The sequence below is a fragment of the Apteryx mantelli genome, chromosome 1, assembly GCF_036417845.1.
Source record: "Apteryx mantelli isolate bAptMan1 chromosome 1, bAptMan1.hap1, whole genome shotgun sequence".
NCBI classification, from domain to species: Eukaryota; Metazoa; Chordata; class Aves; order Apterygiformes; family Apterygidae; genus Apteryx; species Apteryx mantelli.
Genome location: NC_089978.1, coordinates 107,623,576 through 107,649,897, shown reverse-complemented (window position 1 = coordinate 107,649,897; position 26,322 = coordinate 107,623,576). Strand labels below are relative to the sequence as shown.

The 26,322-nt window shown below is 41.2% G+C and overlaps 1 protein-coding gene across 2 annotated transcripts; it reads right to left on the bottom strand.

The window, feature by feature from the left end:
• Positions 1 to 3,170: 3,170 nt before the first annotated feature.
• Positions 3,171 to 16,807, bottom strand: MRPL39 (mitochondrial ribosomal protein L39). 2 transcript variants are annotated; one of them, XM_067299597.1, is made up of 10 exons: positions 16,705 to 16,807; positions 15,851 to 16,057; positions 15,353 to 15,492; positions 14,804 to 14,903; positions 9,646 to 9,713; positions 8,210 to 8,322; positions 6,941 to 7,006; positions 5,550 to 5,703; positions 4,618 to 4,665; positions 3,171 to 3,304 (listed from the first exon to the last, which is right to left on the bottom strand). In XM_067299597.1, exons 1-10 carry the CDS (start codon positions 16,754 to 16,756, stop codon positions 3,218 to 3,220), a joined length of 1,035 nt encoding a protein of 344 aa, XP_067155698.1. In that variant the 5' UTR covers positions 16,757 to 16,807; the 3' UTR covers positions 3,171 to 3,217. The 2 variants fall into 2 exon arrangements, with proteins under 2 accessions (XP_067155698.1, XP_067155703.1); XM_067299602.1 differs by lacking the exon at positions 16,705 to 16,807 and adding an exon at positions 16,337 to 16,555.
• Positions 16,808 to 26,322: the final 9,515 nt, after the last annotated feature.

Here is a 26,322-nt window from a genome sequence, read left to right as displayed (position 1 = left end):
TGGCTCTGAATCCCTCTCTGGCAGAATAGGGGACTGAATCTTTATCTCCCACCTCTTTGAGAAGTACCATCACCATCATACTGGCAGTAAGAAAGAAGTGGACATCACTGTCTCTTACTTGATTTTTAACTGCTAGAAACACTGTATTTTGTGAGAACCCTGGCATGTTCAAATATAACTCCAGATTAATCTCTTCCAAAGGAGCACCCACCTTCTGGAGTCCCCACAGGCTGAGATGCGAGTTGGTACCACATTCTTCAGAAGCGTGGACAGTCTCCACCTTTTAACAGACAGAACTCCTACGGGAAAAAACAAGTTTTCTCATATAAACTTTAGGTGTCAAGTCTCAATAGCATGTTCAGAAGCACAGTTCCGGACTTGCACAAGCGCATCCCACCTAAATCCCCTTCTGTGGGTCACGTCCCCGCAGAGTGAATCTCTGGCTCCTCTCCCGCTGGGAAGGAGCAGGCTGCTAAGCCAGCAGCTCTCCTTGCTGAGCCACTGCTCCCACCTAGCGGCAGGAGCTCTGCAGGGCTGCCGGCCTCGACCGGGGATCCCCCCTCCTTGCCAGTTCGGCACCTCCCGTTTCTCACAAGGGAAAGGGCCCTGACTCAGTCGCTAATCAATCAGTGCAAGTTAGGGAAGGGAAATTCTCTCTCTAGAAGTTGTACTGACCTTGTCTTTGAGCTCCAAAATTTACCAGTCAAGGGCAGAGAAATAGCAAAGGTTATGAGCTCTGAAAAAAAAAAATTATACCCAATTCAAAATTTGAAATCAGTTTCACCTCCAAATTCAACTTACTCCTATAAAATTTTTGTCTCAGGATAGATTCATATTTGTAACGGGGTTGCTATTGAAAACTTACAGAAAGAAGCATGCTTGTTTCATTCTTAACCAAGAATGCTAAAAGTGATAAGCAGAACTATTTTTTACCATTTTGTTGCAAGAAGTTCATTTTGTCCTTCTTCCCAAAGGAAGACAACCGTTTGTTTTGACAAACAATTCATCTGTTAAATTATATTTTTCAATCTGATAGCTGAAGTGTTATGTCTTAATGGGAAACATTTCACCGTTGCTGTATCTGAGTACAAACCCACTCCAAATACTGCAGCTTTAACTAAGGTCCAAATTTATTATAACAGGACTTTTTCCTAGGCAATTTTTAGTAGTGAAAAGATGGCAATAGCGAGCACATGCTAAATTTTGTCATCACCTACCTCTACAAACATATACGAAATTTATAGTATGCTCTATATCAATTTTTAGTTGAATAATCTTAAATATAGTGCCTGAACACCAAACCTAGTGAAGACCAGTTTCTTATCAATCTGTGTTTTGGAATTTGCAGCTGACCTCCTAAGACTTCATTTTGGGTGGCTTTGAAGCATTTATAACAGCACTTCCCTGGTACCCAGTAACACGTGAGCTCACACAGCTACCCCTACGCCTCAGCCCACATGAAATGCATAGGATTTCACTCATGAAACCTCTTAACACCCTACTCCTTCTGAATTTGTTGTTTGAAATGGACCAACAGGTTCCAAGATTGGTTGATGAGATGGAATGAAGAGAGGAAGAAAGAATCACACAAAGTGCAGTAACAAACTTTTGGGGTTTCTATATAAAACTAGAGTAAAATAGAGATTTTTCAGCCCAGCTACATTCCTTTCAAATCATTTCCTACACTGAATACCATAAAAGCCCTCCTCCCTGCACAAGAGCTTTGTTACATGGAATTCCAGTTAAGTTTAAAAAATTCCTAAAAGAAAGAGTTTGACCTTCCTCTTCAGGTGATAGGATGCAAGAGTGATGCTTCTGAACTTGATTCCCAAAATGCAGGACTCACAAGATGGCTGCGTGGGTTGGCGATGTTCCCACTTAAATAATTTCACTGTGGTCTTGGGTAAATCAGAGACAGACACTTCAGAAAAATTCAGCAAGTTTTGTGTTCCTTGACACAGTAACCAGTGTCTGCTTCTTCAGTAGCAGAAAGGAAACCAGTTCAAAACCAAAGCATACTGCATTAGGTTAGGTTTAAAATACAAATATTTGAAGTTCAGTACAAAGATCATTTATAGTCTTAAGAAAATATAAAGAATGTGTGTGCATACTCTTGAAGTGAACAAGTGAAAGTATCAAGTATCTTATTTAAAAAATTAAGCATCTGATATTATTATAAAACTTGAGGTAACATCCTTCACCATCTGCAGTATTAATAAGGAAAAATCAGTTATTTGAATATCAAAGTACAAAGGATATGGAATATACTTAATGACATGTGTTTAACAGGAAGCTATACCAGAGTATAGCCTGTTGCTATACTAAACAGACTTCAAACTTAATTACATGTCAGTAAATTTGAATAGCTAAAGATTGCACAAACCAGAGAAACGCATAGGACCAAACATTTTAATACATATCTTAAGTAGACTTCAGCAATTTCACCAAAAGCTACTTTTGTTATTTGCATTTCTTCTTCTGTGCTCTGACACATTTCGCTTTTATTTACTTACTGGTTATAGTTATGAGTACACCATTTCATTAGGCTAGGTAAGATTTCCTTACTTAAATATATTCTACTTGATTTGTTACACTGCTCTTGCAAAACTATAGTATCAATTGATTAGGAAACAAGGAATGTACTTAATGGCAGAAGTAGTAAGGGGGATAAAAATTTTTTTTGGTCTTGAGTTTCTATTGAAGAAAGCAAAGAGGTCAGTGGAATTTCATTATGAACCTCCAGCAAGAAATAGATATATCCATTCAGAAAATGCAAAGCAGTACTTACTTCATGAAAGACCAAACAAATGGTCTTGAAATTATATAAGGATAGAGAAGATGGCGCTACCAGCTACCAGTTCAATTACAGTCTGTAGGCCAAACCACCAATCACAGAATGCAACACCTGGACATATACAATTGCTGGTAAGATAAGGACACAGGTAATTGCAAGATGAGTTACCACAAATAAAGCATTCATTACTCATTAAAAAATAAAAATAAAAATAAAAAAATAAATCTAATTTGTGCTTTTGTAACAGTGGCCGAAAATTCAAATTAACACAGACTGAAATGTGTGATACTGACTTTGTAGCTATCCCTAATTTAACTCCACAGAAGTCAGCTGAATTAACCAACACTTTTTTTTTAAAAACATATAACACAACAAGTCATGTAAAAAAAATTTTATTATGTACATTTAGAGGTTAAAGATAATTTAGATTGACACAGATTTTCCCTCTTCAGTTCCATCTTTTGTCTCACTACTGCCGTCTTCTGCTTCCAAGTATCTTTCTTCAGTGACCTGCAGAAACACGTTGATTTTGTTATTTTTTTTAAACATGATTTAATTCTCCTTCGTCCTTGAAATCCTCCCCTTGTACTGTCATGAGAGCAAGAATGGACAGCCTACAACAACATATATCACTGTACCCCAAACTGACCTGAATTTGAAGCATCCTCATGCTACTTCTCTGTTAAATTTGTTTGGACTAGACTCTGAGCACACCCTTAGTTAACCGATTTCAGTAAGCATACAAGGTGTTTTCTCCTCTCTGCTGCCACACAAGTAAAATATTTGATTTGAAGGTTCTGAAACTTTTGTTATTTAATTCTTACCAAGTTCCCCCACATTTTGCCATGCTTTGAAAGCGAGTCTCTGGTTATATGTGGTATATGATATTTTACAGTTCCATTTATCTTACAAACTTGCTATTTTACATTAATTCAATCAGTGTAAAGCTTCCCTCAGATGACCCCATTTCAACTTTGGAAACACTATTTGTCTGATGGGTGAATGTTCACAGGTAACTTTCTCATTTTCTATGCAGGTTTTAAAGGGGGGGGGGGATCAAAATTAGGTGCATCTATTTAGTTTACCGAAAAAGTTTTTCCTTTTACCTCCAGTAACTTCAGCCTAGATTCACCCAGTGGTACTAGCTTTCAATCCTGCATTTACTTATAAAAAACATGGTTGCTTGTGTTCTCTTATACCTGTGGCAGAAAACTTCTATTTAAATTTATCCAGGTATCTAGATAAGCCTAAGTACCTTATTCCAATTTGAGGGTTTTTTTCCTTATTCCATGTTCATGATTAAAACAGAAAAAATAATTTTAAATTTTACACACACATTATGCCAATGTTAATCCTAGAGATGAAACTGAGAAATTCTAATATAATTTAAAGTGACAATTACTTAATGACAGCTTAGAGGGGCTATTATAAAAAGCATGTGGGATTCTCACAAGCAGACATCTTCAGAGTCATACATAGCTGGAAAGACATTGATATAATTTACTCTGGGTTTTTTGGAATAGTACAGATTGTCAATTGAAAAGTGCATGCTTTTATTAAATAGTAAAATGCATTTTAATAACCAACAGACATCAAAAAAATACCAATATGCTCTCTACTACAAAGATATTAAGGTATTATCAAAAATGTTAAGATATTACCATGTGCATCCAACTTTTCTTTACCTGTTACCCTCTGTTTAGGATTCTTTCCTTAAAGAAACGTTCTTGAAGATATTACCCATCTCCAATCATTCAAATTCTACACTATGACACTGAATCTTCATATTTGGTAAACTATACTTCACCACTGATTAGACTTACCAGTCTCTTAGACCTTTCCAGCAATTTGTGCCACACGGTGTGGTGGGCCTGTATTTAATGACATTGAATGATGTTACTATAGGCAAAAAACATTATTCTATAATAGTTTTTGACTGACATATAGGAATGATGGCACAAAAATATAACAATCCTTAACTCAGAAATTACACCTTATGGTTCAAGTGTCCAATTTGCTCGTGTCACTTTAGGGTATTAAAGAATAAATGAATCAATGTTTGCTGATCACATGCATTTATTGTATATTATGGAATCACTGAGAAGCTAATGGGCAAAAATGGGAATTCAAATGGTGTGAGGGAGGGATAAGGAAGGGTACATGAAGCAGAACCCAGGAACCCAGTGGCCACTTGTCCCTTGAAAACTCCCCTGCTGTAGGTAACAGCACATGTTCTAGACCCCAGGCCAAAATCATGCAAGTCAATAGAAGGGGGAAGAAAATGAACTCCTGCCCCCACCTACAGTTCTGCAAAGCCATTGTTCAAAACAGATTATTGCTAGAATTTTATGATATGACATCACTTATCATGAGTATAAATTCTAAGTTTACTTTTTTCCTGAATCTGAATAAACAGTAGCAGGCAAGGTAAATGATTAGCTCGCACGTGCAATTAAAAAAAATAAAATAAAAAATCCACACACCACACAACCAAAACCACACATTCAATACTGGGCACTCTGATGTGCTTTTGAAGTTCTGATTTCACATTCAAAATAGTTCCCAGGAAAATGAATCTCAAATAACCAATGCGGTCATTATCCTTGGCCTTCACTTTCTACTACTGCTCACATCACCTCTGACTTATGTTCAGTTACCAGCACAGTGTATAACAAAGATCTGAAAATAGGCCAAATGCCCTTTCTTTAAAAAAAAGGAAGGAAGAAGAAATATCTGCAGAAAATGGATTAGTTACCTTTAAATGGATTGGCAGGGACACACCCTGGAACCTCCTTATCAATTCAGATTTGTTAGTCTGAAGATCATGGGCTGCTGTTATCTCATACTGGTAACAGAAACTTGTCCTTGGAATGTGAGGGCCTTCACTAACATCTACAAAGTCTCCAAACCTGATGGGAGCCAAAAAAAACTATGACAAAAATATATTCTAGTAGAATTACAAGCTCACCCATTTGTTTTCATTTTTGATTAGTTAATTCTTATCTACAGAACACTGTAAAAATGATGAAAGAAAATCCACACAAATCCCAAACCAATTCTAGACAAATCCCCAGTTTTTCATTTCTAGGTTTCTGCAGCAGAAGTGTAGGTTGCACAGTTTCCTAAAATGAATTTAGAAAATTCAAACCTCAAGTCCAGCAGAAAGATCCTAGATTTACCCAAATCTGAAACCATGTTGGCTTTCTAGTGATATAATGCTATTATATTCCAGAGAAAGATTTGTCTCCAAGATCATACATTCCCAGCAGTACACTGTTTATCACCTGCACAGGCATCTCCTTTTCATGTTTTGAAAAATTGCAAATCAATAAAAAAAAGGTGAGAGACAAAAGGAAGACCTATAACAAAAGAGTCTTTAGAACATACTCTTCTTCCAGGAATTAACTGTTAAGCCTATTTTCCTTCCTACTCAAACTAGAGAGTGGTAGGAGGGGAAGAAGGCATGAAGAACAGACAAAACACTGTTCTAAAATTTAAAGAATCATCACTGCAAAGACATCTTTTCATTTACAGAGACGTAGATTCCAAAATCAAATGGAAAACAATTCAGAAACCTAGAGAACTGGTATCTTACACAAGCCTAAGCCAGTCAAAAACGCCTTTATTACACCTGAGCTACAGCAAGATTCCTGCCTCCAGCCTAAGAATTTTACATCTTAGGCTGCATCCCAGGAGCCAGTTCCATTCTCATCTCCAATGCTACAGGGCAGTAGCTTGCCATTTAAGTAAAGCTTGACAACTTCAGCAAAAAAAATCCACTGGACAATGCTGGCACTTGTTTTTAAACAAGTATTTGCCTTGCATTTCATTTACATTGTCAATCTCTAGGGATTTATTTTAGAGTTTAAATAAAAACGTGCAAAGCAATAAGACTTCCTAGCACTTACCATGTTTAAAAATTTTAAAAAATTTAGAAACTTAGTGACAGCCACCAGGTGTTAACTATTAGAAAATCACGGCTGTATAAAAAAAACTTAGGACAAAGTACAGACAATAACGAATATAAACATTTCTAAATTTAAAAACTATCACAAGCAGCTTACCCTTCTCACTTGCAGATACTACTTGCAATATAATTAAATCTTTCAGTAAATCATTACAGAATGGAACTTTGGTTTTACTCACCTATGTAACATCACAATTCCTTCAGTGTTCTGCGAAGCTTTCTGTTTTATCATCTCCATTTTGTATCTGAACAAGACAAAAAAGGATTAAAAAATCCTCACCTTTGACACGTAATTCTTATGAGAATACTTAAAGATTTATATCAGGAGCATTTTTTAAAATCATGTTCATATTTATGTGAGCTTGGAAGCAGTTTTAAATTCTTAATTTCAAATTCCAATGTGTATTGACATGTTTCATAAAACACACATGTTATAGGAGGGCCATGCTCTCTCAAAGTAGTTTTATTCAGAAAGACAAAAGGAACTTATTACTTCCAATAAAAATAAGAACTTTTCAAGTCAGACATTAAGACTAGAAGACACCATCAGATCACCTAAACTGGTTTTATGCAATGGGTGGTCCCAAACAACTGGTAATCTGTAGGACAACACAGAGTGGTCCGTGCTCTTTGTACATACACAGATACAAATACAATGCTTATAGTCATTTCCAGGAGTTAGCTCCCAACGGCTGTCAATGCCTGCTAGCCAATATAGTGAAGAGATAGTCTGTAGGTCACATTAACAGTACCTGGATTATGAATCTAAAAATGTTAGTTACCTCACCACAAATTTAACACCAAGCAAAATTCCGCTCTGGTTCACAAAACGATACACTATTTATCATTTCACCCCATCTCTCTCCAATCACCAAAAAGCTGTGGACCAAAGAATTTTACTCCAAAATACTGCTTAAGTGGTCTTTCAACTAAGACAACTGGACAAACAGTGTTTTGAGCTGACCTTTTATAGCACAGGCCAGAGAATTTTACCCGTTATTCCCATGTAGAGCTCAGTAACATTTCTTGACAAAGCACCCCTTCCAGTAGGGCATAAAACTTTCATTTGAAAAATATCAACAAATGAAAACTCTACATTTCTTTGAATGTGAAAGCCTTTCAAAAGCTGACAGTAACTAGCATGCAGAGTCCAACCAACAGAATTCCTCTAATATAGGACTGATGAAATCTTGAAGCTTAATATTAAACTAACTTTCCATTTCTCACAACATTACATCCAACAGAGGTGCCTGGTGTTGGTCTTTGAAGAGAAGATTAAAAATGAGATCAGCTAGTATGACCAAGAGAATGAAAACATGTTCAGAGTAGTGGAAGTACCACCTTCTTACTTCATCTGTCACACCTTATTTTAGACTTATATAAAACAGCAGAGATTTAATTGAATTTCTAAGTGCCTTTCTAAAAGAAAGGCAAACACAGACACTTACCTGTTATGCTGAAACATTTCACATGCTACTTTTGCTTCAACATGCAGTGCTTCAAACGGCAGATCTTTATGAATTAGCATACCAGCATCCCTTGCAAGAGAACGGAAGTTGTCCTAAAAAAAAAATTTATATGTATAAGACTGTCACCACTGTTTCTCAGCCATACTTAACAGACAAAGCATAGGAAAACATCAAATAGCACTGAAAGCGGTCAGGATCATCTGCTATAGATCCTAAATGTAAGAACACTGCAATAGAACTAAAACTCTTAATATTTAATCAGCTACCTGTTGCTAAAGATCATCACTGTTTAAATGGACCAATTCTATGCCCAGTGAAATCAACAGGCATTTTTCCATTAGACTCAACATACATTAATTCGAGTTAAACTTCACATGTCCTCCCAACCTGATAGACGCACAGATAAACTTGCCATTGTTAAGTATTCATTTACATATCTTGTTTCCCACAGAGTCATGATTCCATTTATAAATGACCTCTATTCTGATGGAAAAAGAAGAAAGAAGTACTGAATAATTAATAAATAGAAACTGACTGCCTTGGTCCAGAAACCAAAGCTTTACATACTCTGATTTGTCACTAAATAAGAAAGTGTTATCAGGAGAAACTACATAGCATATGTATAACGTCACTTCAAAATTATTTCAAACTAAGTTACTTCAATTACAAGATCATATTGAAGAAAAATTCTGCATTTTATTAATATTGCTTTGTTAGCCATGCGTACTTCTCCCAATACGTGGGCATGAGAACAAGAATAGGCATCAGAAAAGTAAAATATTCATGATCACACAGACCACTGAACACTTATGAGACTTAAAAGTTTGTAGATGATGAGATTTACTGAAGAGCATGAAATACTAAGGGGAGTTTCAACCGAATGCGCTCACGGGTCTCAAACAATAAATTGATTTTGCAGTAAAGCACTGAAAAATGCTGAAAATACACAAATTACACACATTTTTACTTTCATAAAGTTCTGTTCACATAAATGTTATAAGCCTATGGCTGCATCTACATTACCAAGTAAGCATGGCTGAGGAAGGGCAGATCTGTATAGAAACACAGATGGCACTGAGGTCCCAACAGCCACGCTAACCATGTTTCTGGAATTTTATTTTCAACTAGAGCTAGTCTAGCCCCGTGGACCTAAAATCCATAAGTATTTGGAGCACAACTCTTGGTTTAATTTTATCTGAAAGGAATCCAGTTTGCATGCTCCGAGACCGCACTGCAATAAGAGCCAATATGTGGTAAATATGGAGATTAGCTTCCAAATATTCCAGATCTAAAATAAAACACTAGTGTAGATATACCCTCTGACAAGAAAAAAATCCAACCCCTCCTGCCAAAAAAATATATCTGACAAGGACATAAACTATACAACTTTTCAAATGAGAAGTTATTGTGCTTACCTTTGTTGGTTTCCAGTCATTGAGTCTACTGTCCAAAATTACATCATAGCAGAAAGCTCCAGAGATCACTGCAATTCCAATTGTAAATAGAAAAAAAATGGTTTGTAATAAAGTATTTCATTGCCACAATACAAATATTCTTCTAAATATATCAAAATGAATGAGAAGAAAAACAGAATGATCACAAAAAAATCATAAAATCTAAGTTTTCAGCTGTGATTACAGAGCCAGATTATAGACTAAAATTGCATCATTTTCTTTTCACTGCATGAAAAATATTTATTCCAAACTAGTTTTAATTTAATGATACTATAATATATATCCCCATAAAAAAATAATAATAATGATCTATACTGCTTCCCAAAACTCTCCCAATCTCTCAAAACTGGGGGGAAGGATGAAACCCCTCTTTGAGAACATTTCACATTTTTCCCTTTGCGTGCAACACACATTAAAAGTAAAATTGCACTGCTGTAAAGAGAAATTTGCACTCAGCTGTAAAGAGAAATTTTTGCTTAGAGACATCAGACAACATTATGTAGGGCTAAAGTGTTTATCCATGACACAGGCAGCAGGAACTGAAATTTCTGAGGCAGTATAAGATCTATTTCTTCATTTATCTATTCATGTATATTTATTCAGTCATTGTCATCTTAAAAATCAAGCTTATGAACCCAGTAAACTCACACTATTTCTATATATAAACTATAACCACATAATTTAGTATGCAAGATTACTTCAGATCCTGGTAGAACTGAAATACTCACTCTATGCTTACCAGACAATCAAGACAAATTCTGAAATTGCTAAAAAGGGCATCAGTAGTGATCAACTGACCAGCAACCTACCAGATTCTTATACATCAAGTGCCTAAGTAGTCAGGTTTTATTAGTCAAATACCTCTCTCTTCTCTTTGTTTTCTCACTTTTGTAAATTTTAGATCAGATCACAGATGAGCAAAACTATTTGTACTTCAGTAATCTTCCAACTTTGAGGTACACATGGTAATTTTTAAGCAACTTGGGTGCTCGCAAGATTATGCTGAGTTATTAGGGCAAATTACACAGAAACATATCACACATTCTAAATGCCTTTCTCATGTTATTTCACAATAAAACAATTGTGTCCCTAAGTAACTAACAATCTACAAAGTCAAGAGTGCTCCGAAATCCAGTTGCCACACAGACATGCTTTCCATACCTTGACAAAGAAACTGGATTCAACCTGACTATTGTGAATTAAAGAACAACAATATATCACACTACTCTTTTGATAATTACTCTTTCAATGGAGCATCCAGGACTGCAGACTGTCTTGCCCTGCCTTCCCTCCTAATAACATCAGGCTGGGTAAGAGTGCTGACATCTTTGAAGCATAGTGAAAATCTACTGCTTCAGAAAGCTATTTGGATAAATTGCAAAAGAACACAGATTTAGTCCTCAGCATGCTGACTGATAGGGAAGAATGGCGTAGGAAGAAAAGCTATTGTGGTTTCTCCAGTCCATCCAGTCCCCTTCAGAGCAGACATATCTTAGCTGTTTACGTACAGGTCACTTATTCAACACAGTTTAAAGCCTGACAACATAATCCAGTACAAGTTTTGGATTACTTGAATACACCAATCACACCTAAAGGCTAAGACAACCATTTACAGAATCACAGAATCGCTGAGGTTGGAAGGGACCTCTGGAGATCATCTAGTCCAACCCCCCTGCTCAAGCAGGGTCACCTAGAGCACATTGCACAGGATTGCATCCAGGCGGGTTTTGAATATCTCCAGAGAAGGAGACTCCACAACCTCTCGGGGCAACCTGTTCCAGTGCTCGGTCACCCTCACAGTGAAAAAGTTTTTCCTCATGTTAAGATGGAAGTGTCTGTGTTTCAGTTTGTGCCCGTTGCCTCGCGTCCTGTCGCTCGGCACCGCTGAAAAGAGTCTGGTCCCATCCTCTCGACACCCTCCCTTCAGATACTTGTACACGTTGATAAGATCTCCTCTCAGCCTTCTCTTCTCCAAGCTAAACAGGCCAAGCTCTCTCAGCCTTTCCTCATAAGAGAGATGCTCCAGTCCCCTAATCATCTTTGTAGCCCTTCGCTGGACTTGCTCCAGTAGTGCCACATCCCTCTTGTACTGGGGAGTCCAGAACTGGACGCAGTACTCCAGATGTGGCCTCACCAGGGCTGAGTAGAGGGGGAGAATCACCTCCCTCGACCTGCTGGCAACACTCTTCCTGATGCACCCCAGGATACCATTGGCCTTCTTGGCCACAAGGGCACATTGCTGCCTCAGGCTTAACTTGGTGTCCACCAGCACTCCCAGGTCCTTCTCTGCAGAGCTGCTTTCCAGCAGGTCAACCCCCAACCTGTGCTGGTGCAGGGGGTTATTCCTCCCCAGGTGCAGGACCCTGCACTTGCCTTTGTTGAACTTCATGAGGTTCCTCTCTGCCCACCTCTCCAGCCTGTCCAGGTCTCTTTGAATGGCACCACAGCCCTCTGGGGTATCTGCCACTCCTCCCAGTTTTGTACCATCAGCAAACTTGCTGAGGGTGCACTCTATCCCTTCATCCAGGTCATTGATGAAGAAGTTGAACAAGACTGCACCCAGTACTGACCCCTGGGGGACACCGCTAGCTACAGGCCGCCAACTAGACTGCGCCGCTGATCACAACTCTCTGAGCTCTGCCATTCAGCCAGTTCTCAATCCACCTCACTGTCCACTCATCTAACCCACACTTCCTGAGCTTGTCTATGAGGATGCTATGGGAGACAGTGTCAAAAGCCTTGCTGAAGTCAAGGTAGACAACATCCACTGCTCTCCCCTCATCTACCCAGACAGTCATTCCATCAGAGAAGGCTATCAGATTGGTTAGGCATGATTTCCCCTTGGTGAAGCCATGCTGACTACTCCTGATCACCTTCTTTTCCTCCACATGCGTGGAGATGGCTTCCAGGATGAGCTGCTCCATCACCTTTCCAGGGATGGAGGTGAGGCTGACTGGCCTGTAGTTCCCTGGGTCCTCCTTCTTGCCCTTTTTGAAGACTGGGGTGACATTGGCTTTCTTCCAGTCCTCGGGCACCTCTCCTGTTCTCCATGACCTTTCAAAGATGATGGAGAGTGGCTCAGCAATAATGTCCGCCAGCTCCCTCAGCACTCGTGGGTGCATCCCATCGGGGCCCATGGATTTGTGGGTGTCAAGTTTGCTTAAATGATCTCTAACCCACTCCTCCTCCACCAAGGGAAAGTCTTCCTTTCTCCAGACTTTCTCTCTTGCCTCCAGGATCTGGGGTTCCTGAGGGCTGGCCTGAGCAGTAAAGACTGAAGCAAAGAAGGCATTCAGTAACTCTGCCTTCTCTGCATCCTTCGTCACCAGGGCACCCACCCCATTCAGCAAAGGGCCCACATTTTCCCTAGTCTTCCTCTTGCTGCTGATGTATTTGAAGAAGCCCTTCTTGCTGTCCTTGACATCTCTAGCCAGATTTAATTCCAAATGGGCCTTAGCCTTCCTCGTTGCATCCCGCATACTCTGACAACATTCCTATATTCCTCCCAAGTGGCCTGTCCCCCTTTCCACTTTCTGTATACTTCCTTCTTCTGGTTGAGTTTTGCCAGGAGCTCATTGCTCATCCATGCAGGTCTCCTACCTCCTTTGCTTGACTTCCTACTCATAGGGATGCACTGCTCTTGAGCCTGGAGGAAGTGATGTTTGAATATTAACCAGCTCTCTTGAACACTCCTTCCTTCTAGGGCCCTCACCCATGGGATTCCTCCAAGTAGGTCCCTGAAGAGGCCAAAGTTTGCTCTCCTGAAGTCCAGGGTTGCGATCCTGCTTAGTGCCCTGCCTCCTCCTCACAGGATCCTGAACTCCACCATCTCATGGTCACTGCAGCCAAGGCTGCCCCCGACCTTCACATCTTCCACCAGTCCTTCTTTGTTTGTTAGTACAAAGTCCAGCAGCACACCTCTCCTTGTTGGCTCCTCCACCACCTGTGTCAAGAAGTTGTCACCAATGCTCTGTAGGAACCTCCAGGACTGTTTGTGCCTAGCTGTGTTGTCTTTCCAGCAGATATCGGGGTGGTTGAAGTCCCCCATGAGAACCAGGGCCTGGGATCGTGAGGCTACTTCCAGCTGTCTGTAGAAGGCCTCATCGACTTCCTCATCCTGATCAGGTGGCCTGTAGTAAACACCCACAACAGTGTCACCCATGCTAGCCTGCCCTTTGATCCTTACCCATAAGCTCTCGTCTCGCTCTTCATTCACCCCTAGGCACAGCTCAATACATTCCAGTTGCTCTCTCACATAAAGAGCAACTCCACCACCTCGCTTTCCTGGCCTGTCTTTCCTAAAAAGCACATAGCCATCCATGACAGCACTCCAGTCATGCGAGCTATCCCACCATGTCTCTGTAATGGCAATGAGATCATGGCCCTGCAACTGCACACAGATCTCTAGTTCTTCCTGTTTGTTCCCCAAGCTGCGTGCATTGGTGTACAGGCATTTCAGGGAGGTGATCAAGCATGCAGGTTTCCCAGGAGGGGTAAAAGAGGGTCCTCCATAGCCACATCCCATGCGCACTTCCCTGGCTGCATTCACCTGCTGGAGGCATCCTGACTTGAGCAGTCTTTTGCCAACTACCCTGTCACTATAACTCTCCCCTTCCCCCATCTTTCCTAGTTTAAAGCCCTCCTTACCAGGTTGGCCAACCTGTTGGCAAAGACCCGCGTGCCCCGCCTCGTGAGGTGGATCCCATCTCTTGCCATCAGTTGTCGATCTTCAAACAGGGTCCCATGGTCGTAGAAACCAAAACCCTGTTGCCAACACCAGCGGCGCAGCCAGTCGTTAACCTGGAAAGTCCGTCTCCTCCTCCTCTCATCCATCCCCCTCACTGGCAGGATTGAGGAGAAGATGACCTGGGCTCCCAGACCCTTGACCACCATCCCCAGAGCTCTGAAATCCTGCTTGATGGTCTCCAGTTTGCCCTTGGTGTCATTGGCACCCACATGAAAGAGCAGCAGTGGGTATTTAGCATTTACTATACTCACAAATGCTAAGTACCTTCAGTCATTGGAGAAGGAGCCTCTGACTTGTTTTGTAACACTACATCCTAGACACACACTTAAGAAGTAGCAAGAAATAAGACTCAATTATAAAACATTTTATCACCTGGTACTTCTGGACTTTTAATCAGATTCACCGAGTACTCATCTTTGAAAGCTCGCTTTAACACACATGCCATGATCATGGCACAGGAACGCCAGTAGGCCTATAAAGAGAATTTCAAAACAGACTCATTACCTAGCTATTTGTTGCAAAAGAATACCAACATTTAACAGAATTAGACATAAAACTAACCGTCAACGCAACCATTATATTCTTTAGAATTTAAACTTCCATTTGGAGATAATTAAAACATCCATCAACAAAATCACAACTGCACTTAAAATACAAGACGGATGTTTCCCCGGAGATATTTAAACCTGAAATCATAGAATCAGACAACAATATAAGTTGAAAGGGGTCTCTGCACACCATCTAGCCCAATGCCCTGGTCCAATTAACTATAACCATGATGTGCAAACCAACGGTTAAAAATATCTAAACCTTCATGACAACAAAACTCAAGGAAGCAGATGGACATGGAACTGAAAGAGGCACACAGGCTCTCATGATGATAATCAGAGTCACCTGCAATTGTATAAGATCCAGACTCACCTTGTTTACTTCCTCTGGATCTTCATCTTTGAAAGTAAGGAACTGAATTTCACATGATTTGGTCAAGGGTCTATACATATCCCAAACTTCGCCATCCACAAGAGCTAGTACTGATTTCTTGCAATGCCATTCACTTAAGTCTAAAGAAAGTGAAAAAAAATTACCCGGTTATTAACATTATTCCTCAAAGTCAGCAGCTTAGACCCCTGCATTTGTAACAACAAATTGCAAGTTTTACTTTTGCAAAGGACTGGGAGGATGAGCTATAACAGAGACTATAAAAATTAGCTCAGCTCCTACTGGGTTACAGACATATTTTAATACAGGTGTATTTTAAACTTAACAAATATAAATATTCTGACTGAATGACACTTATCTTGGTCACTGAAATGATAACAATACTAACATTTCAAGTTTGGATAATAAATACTTTAATTGGCAGCATAACTCATCAGAGTGCCAATGGCACAACTTCAGTTTAAGAGTCCATTCACTTACGCATGGCACAATTGTATGGAGTAGACAAAGCTTTGTTCATTACAAAAACACTGCCGGGGTGAGATTTTCCAACGTATTTTACTTCAATTTTCTCAATTCGTGGATAAAGAGATAACTGTCTCTTTTTCTCTTTGGTGAAGAGTTCATTCCGCATCTGAATAATTTCATCTGAGGCCAGTCGAGAAGCAGATGGTGTGGTGATGAACCCTGGTGAAAGAAATGGTTTTAAAAACATGCAATACAGAGTTTCCAAAGACTCTTTGTAAGACACAAGTTAGCTTCTTCCACAGAGAGGAGAACATGACTTTGTACTGCTAATCTAAGCGTCAGTCTTAACACGCACTAAGGTGAGCATTTCAGCAGCTCTCCCGGCCAGCCCGTTCTTGACGACTGCACTGTTTACACAAAGCCCCAACAAAAAAAAGCCCTAAAACAACGAAAGCTTAAATACGTTCTCCAACTGCAGAGGCTCGGCACAGCTCCTACCCCGGACATGTCAGCGCAGAGCACCGGCTGTGCCCCTCCGTGTGCCGCGCTACCCTAGGGGGGCAAAACGGGCGGAAACGGCGCCAGGTGGCCGCGCGCTCCAGCCTAGCACAAGCCGCGCAACGGCCGTGCCAACGGCCCCCGCCGCCGAGGCCGTGGGCTGCCGCCTCGCTCACGCCATTGCTGCGGAGCCGGGCGCAAGGGGGGAGGGACAAGCGGCACCGAGACGCCCCCGGGCCCACGCAGGGACGACTCCCGCCGCCCGCCCAGGGCGACAGGCGGGGCCCCGCCGAGCCGCCGCACGCAGGACCCTGACAAGCGGCAGCGACCGGGCGCCGCGCCGGCCGAGCCCCCCCGCCCACACTCACGGCGGCCGTCCCGCCCGCCCCGCAGGCAGCGGGCGGCCCAGGGCGCAGCCATCTTCCCGCTGCCGCCGCCGCGCTCCTTGGCTCCGCCGGAAGCGGCGCCGCCGCTCCGCCCTCCGCTGCCGCCGCGACGGGGCGCCGCCGCCTGGCCGCGAGCGGCGCCGCCCGCTGCCCGTGCGGGCCCGGCGGCGGCGGCGGCGGCGGCGGCGGCAGGGGAAGCTCCCCGGTCCCGGTCCCGGTCCCGGCCCTCGCCGCTACGTCCCCCGGGCGCTGCCCGGCGCCTCCCGCCCCGCGGCGCCCGGCACGGCCGGCGTCCGAGGTGCAGGCCAGCCGAGACGTCCCTCTGTGCCCCGGCAGCAAACCGAGGGGATGCGTTTGCTCTTCTCTGCCTTTTCACTCTCCTTGCACATAAACCCACGCGTACTTCACTTCTGCTGTGCTGTGGGGGTAGCCTGCAGTCTCTGCCCACCCTCTTCTTGAGTGCACCGCGTTATGCCATCCTCCTTTATTGGCAATTCTTCGCCTCAGAACTGCGCTTCAAAACGTCTTGAAATGCGTCCCGGGACAGCCCTGGGATGGAGGAGCCAGAAGTCACTGGACGCCCTGGTCGGGGTGGCGCAGCCCTCCGGCTGCTGCGCCCCGTCCCTTTTCACCCACTAGCTCCAGGAGAGAAGAGCGGCGCAAAGCGATGCTCCCGCAGTCACGCCAGGCAAAGGGTGGCTTTGGTCGCTTTGCAGGGAAGGGGCAAGGGGACCTCTTACATACTTTCATAATTTTGAATTATAGCGTTTGTTGAAATCCCTGGAGAGTGGGTCAGTCAGACGGGTTCAGCTCTGGTCAGGTAGCCCTTTTGTGCCCTGCTGGGCTGCTCCCTGTTTTTCCCAGTAGCTGCGTGAGGCTACTGGTGATCAAAGACGCTCAACACTAGTTGCAGTATAAGCTGGAGCTGAATGGAAGATTTGCTTCAGTTACAGGCCTGTTCCTAGACAAGCTGGAGGACTGGGGAAGTGATGAGCTGGGCAACCGGTTGTTTATCTCTGAGAGAAAATAGAGTGCAGGCAGAGGAAGGAGTACCTCTTCTGGGATAAGGAGCGGCTGGCACAAGAACAGTAGGCTCAAGCTGGAAGATTTCATTCAAATTGCTCAGGAACCTATAGGTTAAACACAAAACCTTAAAGCTCTCCCAGAAAAAAACATTACTGATGAGATCATGAAATATCATACAAAGTCCTTGCTAACTGCAGTTTTTGAATGGCTTTAAGATGTATATTCTACTGTCATGGAGGATTGACTGCAAATATTTTGTCTTGAGTTTACACCATTTATGACTACAGCAAGGTCCCTGTTTGAAATGATCTTTAGTCAATTGTTCTTTGCTCTGGTTGAGCAACAGGGAGAGAGCAACATTTTGCAAAAACAGCCAAATTTCCTTTATTACTCCAACTCCATACTGCTAATTCCAATTAGCAGTCACAAACTTCTCTACCATTTTTCCTCCCCAGAAGATTTAAGCCAAGTGTGAACTGCCCACATACAAAAAATATTTCTTGAGCAAAGTTAAAATGTGTTTAATCAGAATTTGTTTTATGTTTTACAGTTTTGATGATGGTAATCTTCAGCTGGATCCTCAAATGATAAAGATAGAGCAGCCATCAAGGATGCAAAAGTCAAACAATTACATTGAACTAGTGCCTTTAGGAGCTAAAGGATGTAAGAAATTTTGTTCTATTAAACTCAGCATTAAAAAAATAAATTTGTTAATACTGACAAGATGCAACTACCCAGAATTTTCCACTGTGGAAACATTTCTGTTGAAGCCAGATGGAGAACCAGGAGAACTGATTTCTCTTGGTTCAGCACCTGACACTGGCTTCCTTATTCACCTGGGCTCTGATCCAGAAAACCAGATATATGAGTACTGCAGCTATTCATGTCCTTCATTAAGTTCTTTGATAAATTAAGAATGTCAGCGGGTCAATCATCCTTCTTCTTTCTTAAATTTTAAAACAAGTTAAATGCAAATACTGTTACTTTTCAGCACAGCAGGCTTATTGTAGACTACATGCTTGTATATGAAAACACTTTATAGCCTTGAGATGAAAGGTGCTCAGAAAGCACAAAGATGCTATTATTATTTATATTGTTATAGCTCAACTATACTAATTCTTCTATTAACTTTTTATTTTATGGCTTAAGGAATCATATGCTGTCAATGATCACCACATCACATTATCATTTTATTTTAAAAATCTAAAAAACAAAAAGTTCACAATGTAGGGTATAGAAGATAATAACATTTTAATCTTTTAGATAGTAAGATCAAAGTGGAGAAGGAAAGAAAGAAACAAATCCTGGTCTCTCACTCAGAAGAGGTTGTGAATGACAAGAGTGAAATCTTACTTGATACTGCATTTTTGTTATTACAGTCACTCTGTTTTAAATTGCCACTTCCTAATCTCTGATTCTTTCTTTGTACAAGTATATGCATTTTTTTATTCAGCTTACTCTTCAGGAAAATGGTGGTAGCATATCTAGTCCCTCCTTCAACCTGTTTGGTGTCACTCTGGAACCCCAAAGCAGATCAAAAGCCATCTGAGACCTGTGATGCCCAGCACACTAAGGGAGCGTGGTCATAGCCGTCTGTATTCTGGCAATCCCTGGCTGACAGAGTGACACACTGTGAGGCTTTACCCCCCAGTGGAAATCAAAAGACATCTGAAGCTGCTGTAAATTTTACCCAAGGCATCTCTACAGCCTCTGGACAAAAGAAGGAAAGAGAGGAATTATAGTGGCATAAATTTGGGGTTAATTTAAAGATTCAATCTTTATGAATATTTTAGATTTATGATGCCACATCTGGCTCACAATTGCAATATCATTCTTCTGTTTTCTTCCGTATATTTATCTGAGGCTTCTGTGTGAGAGAGAAAAAAATCTGGATCCATTAGAACTGTGCAGACTGAGCCAAGGACCAGCTGGGGAGATTATTTTCAGCTGCCAAACATGCCCCCGTCAGCAGCCTGTAGGGGACTTACAGGCCTGCTTTAATCCCCAAGCTATTGATCTGGATCAAAAATGAAGCTGTGTCAAAAAACAAAGAGCTTCTGACTGAAAAGTACTCTGGGAAAGATTTGGCTGAGCTCCAAAGGCTGTTAGTGTGTCACAACACTGAGCATGGTTGTAGCTAGGTTATGGGGAAAGAGAAGAGGCAGGTAACAGAAGTGGAGAAAAACAGTCCAAAAATAATTACAAGGCATCAGTCTTCATACAGCCACTTGACTTTCAGGAAAACCATGGATGTTATTTTATAACGTGCAGAGAATGGGAGATTGCCCTGTGCAGCAGTAGGAACCCCCTAAGTACTCTTACACCACAGTGGATGACCCCACCTTAATTTATAAGTGACAAACCATGACTGTTTATGGTCCTCATGGTTCCAAAGCCAACTCTGAGATTGTTGATAAACTGTCTTCAAAAGCAGAACTGGCTTAAAAGTTCCTGCTCCTCCCTTTGCCGTTTGTGGTCATTTCTCATGAATAGACTCTAGATACACAGTTGTTGCAGAGCTGTACTGCAGTGCTACAAATTACAATTTATCCACGTTATTTTAGTAGTCTGGCCTAAAATACAGCTTCACATACTGATTCATGTGCACAAGTGAAGCAATAGCAGTAATTCATAGCCAGAGGCACCAATTTCCTTGGTTATAAAGCAGGAGTAAGACAACACAGTGTATAACTATATGTTAAGAGGCATATTCTTCATGCCAGGATGGAGCAGCAAAGTATTTTAAACAGTACGGTGAAATAATTCTGGATCTACCATCATCATCATCTTGGCTGACATATTGTCCACTCTTGCTTAGGCTGAATCAGGAAACACTCTACAGAGCCAGCTACTTCTGTGGATTTTTTTTAGAAATGCACCTTTGATTGCTACTGAGCTATCTGCTCAGTGCAGAAATCTTGCAAATCCAGCTGAAAAAAAAAGGCATTAATATGCTGCAAGTCAAAGATAAAATTCTATGACAGATCTCAGGGCAGTTTTTTATCCACAGAAGAAAGCTACAGAAGTAATTTTTATTACTGTTATCTTGTTTTATCCTCACATTTTCTGGTTTTCCTCATTCTAGTTTGGCTGCCACATTAAATATGCAATATTTTGACAGTCCGATAGAAACATAATGTTCTATCACAGCACTCTAATCCATTTCATTATGCAGCTAATCTACAGCATACTGCCTCTGTCTTTAAACAGCCATCAGCAACAGTTTTGTGGAAGAAAAAGGACATTTGAAATCTTATTTTTTTCATCTTTTTTCAAAACTACACTTGCTCACAGTTTTTGGTTTAGAAGTACAAAACAAGGGAACAGTTTGCCAGTTAAATCATCTGTTTTTTCAGCCAGAAGTTAAAGTAATTGGCACATGACATGACACAGCAAAACAAAATAACAAAATGCCACAGAAGTAGAAAGGAGACGAATCTACTGTAACTAGAGGAATGTACAGCTGTCAAATTAATAGCCCGGGGGGCATCGGGCACCGCCGCGAGGCCGAGGGCTCCCGTGGCTGGGCTGGGGCAGGGCTGTGGCGGGGCTGGAGCCAGCACTGCTGCGGCATCACAAAGCAGAGACTGACGGCCCTGGGCTGGGCTGCGATGGGACCAGGGCCAGGGCTGGAGGAGGCCCAGGGTGGGTCGAGGGCTCGTAGCACCTGCAGGGCCCTGACAAATCCTTCATACTAAAGAACAGGGCTTTCAAACTGGTAGATTCAATGCGCTGTGGGCTGTTAGACTGGGCACAAAGAAAAAAAAATGTAGTGTATTGATTGGTGAGTTACAGAAGCAAGGTTTCGGGAACAGGAAATATGTGTTTTGGTGATTAATCTGGTTGATTAAACAGAATCTGTTTTAGCAATTGCACAAATAAGTTTCCATCACCTTGTTGCATCCCGGTCCCCAGGATCACACCAGAACAATCATGCTGCAGTGATGTAGCTCCAGTCTCCGCCACTTCCTAGAACGTATGTGACAGCAATTTGATATGCTTGGAAAAGGTGTAACAGGTATTTAACCCACAGGCTATGGCACCAAGTCTCAAATGGCATCTCTGATCACCTCAAGCATAAAATTTCTCTTTTAGAAATATGGGAAGATCTGTTTCCTCTTCTCTAAACAAGGAAAAATCATTTTCAAACATGTCTTCTTGATCAAAAATAAAAATCTCAGTAACAATCAGCCCTACTATTCTGCATATAAATAAAGGCACAGATACACTTATGCTCAGGAATGCTTTTTTGTGCATCTTTTCCTTTCTTCTCAGTGGCTCCAGATCCTAAATCTTCCCTGCTAATCCTCTCACCATAACTAGGCACAGTCATCAGCAACCTCACTGGGCTACCTGTTGTTACAGATCAGCTAAGCCATGCAAAAAGAATCTAGATGATGAATTTAGAAAGGCACAGGAAGAAAAGGGAAGATAATAATCTTCCATGCTTTCACCTACTCACAGATACATGAACACTACCAGGTCATTAACGAATTGGAAAATATGTAACTACTTACATGAAACTATGGTTACAGAAGTTGGTTTACTTAAATTCAATGAATAAACTTGGGATATGTCAGGTTTACACCTGGGTGGGGTATGCTACAGAAGCACAAGCTTTCATTTATTTTTTTTTAATGACGAGGGCAAGGATGAACATTCAGTGGCTCTTCCATGACTGCCTTCTAGTTTGGCATTTGTAAGCCATGATAGAGTGATTACATAGGAATGAATTGGCTCTTAAAGTGTAAGATTTAAACAGTTCTCTTCTTGTAGGTCAGAAGTTTTCCACCTATACTACACATATATTTAAGAAAAGGAATCACAATCATCCTCCTCTCTTATCTATCTGTAATGTGTTTGAGTATTTGCATCATAACACCTTTGTAACCAAATACAGTAGCTCTGATCTGTTGTATCAATTTTCTATTATACCTCAAAGTTATTCTAGAAATCAGCATGTGAGGTGCAGCAAAAGAGGCATAGGGTGATTTGGGTTTGTTCCCATCGCAAAAAAAGAAATCTATCTGAGAGGAGAAATCAGCAAAAGGAGTAATTTTTAATATACATTAATTTCCTGCATTCATTTTCATCATCATGGCTGGCTGGGTAGATGAGGGGAGAGCAGTGGATGTTGTCTACCTTGACTTCAGCAAGGCTTTTGACACTGTCTCCCATAGCATCCTCATAGACGAGCTCAGGAAGTGTGGGCTAGATGAGTGGACAGTGAGGTGGATTGAGAACTGGCTGAATGGCAGAGCTCAGAGGGTTGTGATCAGCAGCGCAGAGTCTAGTTGGAGGCCTGTAGCTAGCGGTGTCCCCCAGGGGTCAGTACTGGGTGCAGTCTTGTTCAACTTCTTCATCAATGACCTGGATGAAGGCACAGAGTGCACCCTCAGCAAGTTTGCTGATGATACAAAACTGGGAGGAGTGGCGGATACTCCAGAGGGCTGTGCTGCCATTCAGAGAGACCTGGACAGGCTGGAAAGGTGGGCAGAGAGGAACCTCATGAAGTTCAACAAAGGCAAGTGCAGGGTCCTGCACCTAGGGAGGAGTAACCCCCGGCACCAGTACAGGGTGGGGACTGACCTGCTGGAAAGCAGCTCTGCGGAGAAGGACCTGGGAGTGCTGGTGGACACCAAGTTAAGCCTGAGGCAGCAATGTGCCCTTGTGGCCAAGAAGGCCAATGGTATCCTGGGGTGCATCAGAGAAGAGTGTTGCCAGCAGGTCGAGGGAGGTGATTCTCCCCCTCTACTCAGCCCTGCTGAGGCTGCATCTGGAGTACTGAGTCCAGTTCTGGGCTCCCCAGTACAAGAGGGATGTGGCACTACTGGAGCAAGTCCAGCGAAGGGCTGCAAAGATGATTAGGGGATTGGAGCATCTCTCTTATGAGGAAAGACTGAGAGAGCTTGGCCTGTTTAGCTTGGAGAAGAGAAGGCTGAGAGGAGATCTCATCAATGTGTACAAGTATCTGAAGGGAGGGTGTCAAGAGGATGGGACCAGACTCTTTTCAGTGGTGCCGAGCGACAGGACGCGAGGCAACGGGCACAAACTGAAACACAGACAATTCCATCTGAACATGAGAAAAAACTTTTTCACTGTGAGGGTGACAGAGCACTGGACCAGGTTGCCCAGAGAGGTTGTGGAGTCTCCATCCTTGGAGATATTCAAAACCCGCCTGGATGCAATCCTGTGCAATGTGCTCTAGGTGACCCTGCTTGAGCAGGGGGGTTGGACTAGATGATCTCCAGAGGTCCCTTCCAACCTCAGTGATTCTGTGATTCTGTGATCTTATCATTAACAAAAATTAAAAGTGCTCAAAGTGAAGATTCAGAGTCTTGGCTTATTGTTTCACAATAATGTAACTGTTTCACAGAGTTTTTTGCAAACTCATGTTCAAAAATTTTTTTGCATAAAGCTGTTTAACACGATGATACCATAATGCAAGAGGTAAACTTGTAATGTTAGAGCAGATTGTCTTCAGCACTCCTCAGTTGTGCTAGAGATTCTCATTAAAAGGAGAAAAAATTACATATGAATTGTAGGTTTATCTAAAATATTATCTAATGAAACTAGTGCAATCTTTTGGTTTCTGAATTACTGATATTAAGAAGCAGCTAAGTCTTGAAATCTTGTTGCACTCCCACACAATCCTTAAAGGCTTTTCTATGGAAAGAACTTGACTAGAATAGTTATTACAAAATAAGATAGCTATTCTTGATCCGCATTTTGTGTGCAGATGCTAATTATAGACTATTCTTATTATTCTAAAAATGAGTCTCTATAGATAGCCCTTCCAGAGTAACTGTTAAACTGAATATCTTGAACAGAAAAGTTCTTTCATGTTGGTCTCTCTGTGCTGTTTAAATTAAATTATTTTTATTACTTCTAAATTAAAAACATGAATATTCCATTAAAAGCATAAGGATAGCAATCTTGTACTCTTAAACAAAGTATTTACAGTATCTTTAAGAATACTACTGTTCAGCAAAGTACATGCAGAAAATGTATGCTCATTAAATGAACTATACGCACTACAACCGCTTTTCCAATATTTCTGTAAATACATTCAAAATATTCATATTTAATTCCTGCTGTTTCCTGCAATTGTATAAAGCAGGCAGAGAAGCCGTGATCTAGTTTTTGCTGAAACAGAAAAGGGAAATGGAAAGAAACTGTGAAAGTACTGTGAAACTGGTAATAGAAAGCTGGGGGGACAACTTTGTACATTAGATCCTTGCTTTACCTCCCAGAGAAACAAAACAGTGAGCAAGCAATTTTACTCTGACTTCATGCTTACATAAATCCAGAGTATTTAAATGGATTTACTGTGGTATAAGAGTCATGTAAATGAAATCCCAGTTAAACCCTATACACCAGTCTGCATATCTGGGTAATTAGTGCTGAGTGTCTACAGTGGTGGAAAGATTACTGTAGCTAAACTTCATCCCATTGTCTAATGGGCTGTTTTCTCCTCATGATTAATCTCTTAATTTTCTTTGTCCATTCACTGTCATTTTACGACCTTTGGTAGCCATCCTATGAATTATCCCTTAATTTAATTCAATACTGCCATTTCTTATCATCCCCACCTCTATACCCTTTCCACCAGGCTCCTCCCATATATTTAAATTTTATAGCAACACAGTGTTTATACTACTGTGAGGCTTTAAACATGAAAGTAATCCTACAGAAATCAATGAATCTTTTTATTTGCTTAAAGTTATCGTGTGCTGGGCCACACAAAATAAAAAAACTTTTATGTTGCCTATGGAATCGTTCTGATTTTATTAAATATGTGTTACCATTATACTTTAGCACAATTATTTTTTGCAGAAATACTACTTGCATTCTATATGAACTTTAGCATGTGAAAAAAAGCTAAAAAGATTTTGACGTGACGAGTTTAATGGCATTCTGCTTCTTTGTTCTCCATTAGATTTCATTTGCAAATAAACTCTCATTTTGCTCTATACTAAAAATATAGCCAACCTTGCTTCTTTGATTATCGAGGAAATACTTATAATACTTTTCTTGTTATGAAAGCATATTACATCAATTGTAATACATTTTAAGATGTGACTAGAAACTACTAAAATGTACTGTTAACCTTCATGATGAGTACTTTTCCTTGATTCATAAAGGGCCATTAGACCTCCTGTGTATTTAATCCAGAATTTCCTAAACTAGTATAAACTAATAATGAAAAAGACATTGAAGGTCATTATGTACTCTATCTTCTATTGGTGTAAGGATGCCCCTTTAATATATTTTGCCCAATCTAGCTGTACACGTCCAAAGAATCCCTATGATTTTAAGGTCTGTAACTTGAAAGAGCTACCTGGTGATTTCACCTTGCTATTCCTACTTTTTTTAATACTAATTTCTCTTCACCCTGGGTGTGTTTGACTTTGGTGCAAGCAGTGATTATGATCTTCCCCTTTAAGAAGTTTAAGCTTTTTGTAATCAAAGCTAAAGCTTATTCTTTTGCAAGAAATTTCATTGAGAGTATGAAAATTCCCATAAAAAAAAAAGAGAGAATAAAGAATTTAGTATGATAAAAGCTTGGGAGCG